Genomic DNA, 5403 nt, shown 5'->3' with positions numbered 1-5403 from the left:
GTTGTGGGAAGGCTACTTCTTGGCCAAGGGTATAGGATGGCTAGACCCACTCCAGTATTCTTCCCTAGAGAATCCCGTGGACAGAGGAGCCTGGTGGGCTGCTGTCCATGGGGTCGCACAGAGTCGGACAGGACTTAAGCAACTTAGCATGCATGCATGCATGCATTGGAGAAGGAAATGGCAACCCACTCCAGTATTCTTGCCTGGAGAATCCCAGGGACGAAGGAGCCTGGTTGGCTGCCATCAGAGTCGGACACGACTGAAGCGACTGAGCAGCAACAGCAGAGACAGAGGTGAGAGATCACCAAGTGGCCTTGCTGGAGTCCCAGGCCAGGAGGCTTCTGAAACTCAAAATGTAAAATGTGAAGGGACTGCCAGAGGCATGCTTCCCAAAACCTCAACCAGTGCTTCCCAATGAGAAAGAGACGTGTGGAGTGTGTGAAGGGGAGAGATTCCTGCTTTGCGTGGCTCTCCAGCTGTTGGGTGAATATGACCTAAAGTGCAAAGGTCTGAACCAAGTAGGCGAGGAGTTTACTGATGAGGAAACCAGAGACCAGAGGTTAGGTAAGATGTCAACAGGGGTAGGTTCAAGAAAGCTGTTCAGTCGTGGACTGTGCCAAGGTGCCTGGCCAAGTGAAGAACCTGTTGAAAAAACAAAACTGCACGAAATGACTCAGCAACGATTCGGTACTCTTTCGCCCAATACCTAGGATCATCTTGACAAAACCGAGGCCTTCCTATAAGTAAGCCGGTACTCTTCATTGTGGAAGATGACTACGACCTTATGCACTTGACCATCCGTCTTGTGGTGCTGTGTGTAAAACGATTGCGTGTGTGTTTTCTGCGACCTGCTGGAGAGGGTGAAGAGAAACGTCTGGCCGCGCCACAGCCACGTCTGGGTCAAAGGCACACGTGGAAACAAGCTGGCCCAAGTCACAGTGCGGTGCCTTTCACCCTGGGGAACGGACAACCCCAGCCGGAGAAGGGCTAGGCGCCTGCGCTGTGCGCCAGTGGCGCCGGGCGCTGCGGGAGCCGCGAGACCCCCGCCCTCCGACGGGAACGCGCACGTGCCTGGGGACGCGGACGCGCGCGCGAATGCGCATCACCTCGCTCAGCCTCAGTCTGGGCGGCTGAGGAGGGAAGGAGGGACGGACGGAGACGCGCACCAGAGACGCGAGTGGGCTCTTCGCAGAGTGGCGGGCTCGGGGCGGAGGCGGGGATGGGGGCGGGGGCGGTGCCTCCTCCACTCTGGCGTCTGTGCCCGGGACCCCCGGCCGCGCGGGGGACGGACCGACTGACGTACCTCGCGCGCCCCCGCCCCCGTCCCCGCCCCCGCCTTATCTTCCCTGAGCGCCTGGGGCTCATGGGCTGAGGCCCCTCTCTCTCACTCTCTGCCCCTCCCCGCGGCTCTTTCTCTCCCCAGCACCTCGGAGCCCCTCGACCCGGCGGCGGCGGCGGGGACCTGAGCGGCGGCGGACGGCCTCGAAGATGAAGTGCAAGCCGAACCAGACGCGGACCTACGACCCGGAGGGGTTCAAGAAGCGGGCGGCGTGCCTGTGCTTCCGGAGCGAGCGCGAGGACGAGGTGCTGTTAGTGAGTAGCAGTCGGTACCCGGACCGCTGGATCGTGCCGGGCGGGGGCATGGAGCCCGAGGAGGAGCCGGGCGGTGCGGCCGTCCGCGAGGTGTTTGAAGAAGCGGGAGTCAAGGGGAAGTTAGGCCGGCTCCTGGGCATTTTCGAGCAGAACCAAGATCGCAAGCACAGAACGTACGTGTATGTACTGACTGTCACTGAGATTCTGGAGGATTGGGAAGATTCGGTTAGCATTGGGAGGAAGCGAGAGTGGTTCAAAGTCGAAGATGCGATCAAGGTTCTCCAGTGCCACAAGCCCGTGCATGCCGAATATCTGCAAAAACTAAAGCTGGGCGGTTCCCCAACCAATGGAAACTCCGTGGCCCCGTCCCTGCCGGAGGGCGATCCCTAGTATGTACCGCTCGTGCACAGACTTCTGCTTTCCGCCTACCTGACAATAAGTAGTGCCCGGAGCACCTCTCTTGTTGCCGTGTGCGTTCTCACCGGGAGGAGGGAGGCTTCTTTTGTTTCCTTGGCAGACCTCTGAATCACGCTTGCAAACTGTCTCAGTTCCCAGGCACTGTTTTCAGGCACTTTGCACGTTTTTCAGATGCTTTCAGAATCGCTTCTTGGTAGCACTATAACACATTTCAGAAAGCCAAAGCCACATGGGTTTAAGTTGCCTTAACCGGTCACCCAGAGTTTGGGATGTGTGTGTATGTGCATGCACGCGCTTGTGTGCATGTGTACTTTTCGTACCAGTCTTGTGGCTTGTATTGTATTGAGGGCCTTTAAAATCTGATCACCTTGGTTGTGTGGCATTTTCATTAATTTTTTTTAAGTTGTTTTCTCACTCACAGCTTTAGTCCTGTCAGCAAGTCCTTCTGTGATGGGAATTGGTTTGTCGGTCCAGCTTTGAATTTCAAAAAAGTATTTAAGAAATTTTACATCATTTGCTCTTTCTGCACTGAGCAATAATTGCATGTTCAGATATGTGATCTAATTTGCCCTTTTCAGTAATTGCTTTATTCATATGTTGTTAATTCGAGTTTCAGAATATTTTCATAACTGATTTTTTACTTCTTACTTGAAATAACCATTACCTTTTTAGCCCAAATGTAGCTTAGCAAAATATCATTTTATAGAGTAAACACCCTCTCGAGGTTGTTATATACTGTCCTGATAATGTACATATTATGAAAACTGTATTCCGAGTGTGATTTAGCATGCTCAACTTCCAGCTTCCATTGCTCTTTTCTCAGTGCCCCAGAACAACTATGGTTCTCTCAGTATAAACTAGTCTTGAAAGAAAGTTTGCCTATTTGAATTTGTGATAGTCAAGTTAAACTTGTCTGAATATCAGTAGTCAAAGAAGTGGAATATTATATGGTAATTTCATCCCAATTGAGGGAGTTAGCTTTCTTGATACTCAGCTACTACTGACTTCTCAAACTGTTGAGATGTCTGAACAATCTCTTGTGAAGATTTTGGATAAGGTTTTGTGTCACATGACAATCTTTTTTGGGTATCTAAGTAAAAGCTCTTACTTAAACATTTGCTTCAGGACTTGTTTGAAATCAGGGATCCTATCTAAAATGTATAGGTCTGTCTTCTGGAACTACCTTTATTCCTCTAGCCATGTCAGCAGTTAGGTAGATGGAAAATCTACTTTCTAAATTGGACATCAGGTTGAAAAAGTCATTCCATAGATAATACTTAAGCATTTTTAAAACATCCTTCTAGTATATAATAAGATAGAAAGTAATAGTTATTTCAAACATTTCGTTAGTCCTGAAAGTAGCCTGTTTTTAAACACAATTACTGCTTAAGATTTAATGGAAGTTATCCTTTGTTAAATTAATTCATATTTTACTGTTGTGCAACATACATGCAGAACAGTTGACAAATCTTTACAGCTTAATGAATCTTTACATAGTGAGCAATACATGTAACTAGAGTTCAGATCCAGAAATTATTAATAACATTACCTGTAACTCAAAAGTCCATTGCATTCCTCTTCCTAATCAGTACTCTGCCCTTCTATCTTTTAAGACCATAGAGTAGTTCTGCTTTTAAACTTTATATTGAATTTTAGAACATATACTCTTTTGTGCTATTCCCTTGTGTGCTGTATGTGTTTGTTCCTCAAAATACTCAAATATTTTTCTCTATTTGGTTGCATTTTAGTTCTATAAATTAATAACATGCTTATATGATTGCTGCTAAAAAGTGGGTTCTGTTTCACTTTCTAAAGAAATTTGGTACTACTATTTTGAAAACAAATCTTATTACACTTTCAAGTACAGATAAAGTGCAAGTTTCAGTTCGCAAAACATTTTCTGTACTAATGCCATTGAAGTAAACTAAAAAATGAGTGAGTTTTAAAAACAAATGGCAGTTTATTACCTGAATTATTTCATTTGATTAATTATAGTTATTGTGTATTTTTCAATTTTCCTCTGCAAAAGTGATCTATATCAAATATATATTTGAGCACATATGTTTAATTCCAAACAACTTGACCTTTACTATTCATATAATCTCAAATAGACCCAAAGATATTTTCCCCCAATAACCTAGTTATTCAAGAGGGTTCTTAAATTCTACCTTAATATTAACACAGCAGATATGCTGGGTTCTTATTTTACAGATATTTTTGCAGATAAAAACCCCTTCCATCTGAAATGCTGTCACAAATACTTTGGAGCCTTAACTTGTTATTCTTAGAGGTAATAATGCATCATCTTATTTGGTTCTTAAGTGTCTGACAAAGGCAAAAATATACAGTATTCATATTAACCCGTTGTTAAGAATTTAGCATATAAATACATTGTGGGTTTGTTTGCTTTTGCCAGAAACATTTAGAATATGTCATGCTATACTTTAGGATTGACTGTTAGCTTCATTTAAGTAGCTTTTGTGAAATATTCTCTGGAACTTAGCCTAGTTGAAATAGTTTAAAGCTCCAAGGAGACTTCTCTTTTTCTCTTTAAGACCAAGGCTTTCAAGCTAAACAGATGAGCAGAGATTATGTAGAAAATTTCTACCACCTCAGCGCTCCAAAGATTGATGTACAGTTGATTTTTTTTTTCCTTCTAAGAGTGTTAAAAAGTCACTTATATGTTGTTTGTTTGGTTTTTCAGCCTTCCCCTTGGTGAAAAGAGAAAAAGAGTACTCTCCATAGATAACTGAGGTTTGCAGCAATGAATCAAAATTTTTTCTGCATGTTTTATAAACACCATATATTTTCAGCTGCTCAAATATTTTCTTTTAATTTATAGAGAGACAACATTAGAGATTAATATAGATACATAGAAACACTGAAAATAATTGGTGCTATGTCTATAATGTATAAAAATTTTTAAATAAATTGTGTCTGTATATGTACACACACAAATATATTTGGGGGGCAAATCTTTTACTTCCAGGTGTCCCATATAGGGAAGCCACCAGGCACTACCAGAGTTTCACCAGTATTTTCCTGGTAGTTGTCTCCTGATAAACTGTTATACTATATTTAACAGATATTAAATATTTTATGGGCAAATAGCATTATGAGAATCAGAAAGGCCACTATGGTAACTGAAGTAAAACTGGATATTTTTATGAGCGGTTTTCAACTGCTTCTTTCTGCTAATTCTGTAACTTCAGCCAAGTTATCTATCTGATGCTCAGGGTTTTTAATATAAAATTGAAGATAATAAAAATAGTTACTTCATAAACTTTTCCTATGAGAAGCCTTTCCTGACCTGGGTCAAGATACCCTCTCCTGTGTGTGTCATGGTTTTTATAATTTATTGTACTTACCTATTTGCATGGTTGTGTGGCCACT

At 43.6% G+C, this 5403-nt stretch overlaps 1 protein-coding gene across 1 annotated transcript; it reads left to right on the top strand.

The window, feature by feature from the left end:
- Window positions 1–1488: 1488 nt before the first annotated feature.
- Window positions 1489–1983, top strand: LOC138071420 (diphosphoinositol polyphosphate phosphohydrolase 3-beta). The gene has a single exon (XM_068962954.1). The coding sequence runs from the start codon at window positions 1489–1491 to the stop codon at window positions 1981–1983; it is 495 nt and encodes a 164-aa protein (XP_068819055.1).
- Window positions 1984–5403: the final 3420 nt, after the last annotated feature.

This window comes from Capricornis sumatraensis, chromosome X (genome assembly GCF_032405125.1).
Source record: "Capricornis sumatraensis isolate serow.1 chromosome X, serow.2, whole genome shotgun sequence".
In the NCBI taxonomy this organism is placed as follows: domain Eukaryota; kingdom Metazoa; phylum Chordata; class Mammalia; order Artiodactyla; family Bovidae; genus Capricornis; species Capricornis sumatraensis.
Note: the sequence above shows the minus strand (reverse complement) of the source record. Positions and strands in the feature narration are given on the sequence as shown.

Excerpts from the sequence above, each read along its gene's own strand:
- LOC138071420 (XM_068962954.1), top strand. The coding sequence starts at position 1,489 with ATGAAGTGCAAGCCGAACCAGACGCGGACCTACGACCCGGAGGGGTTC.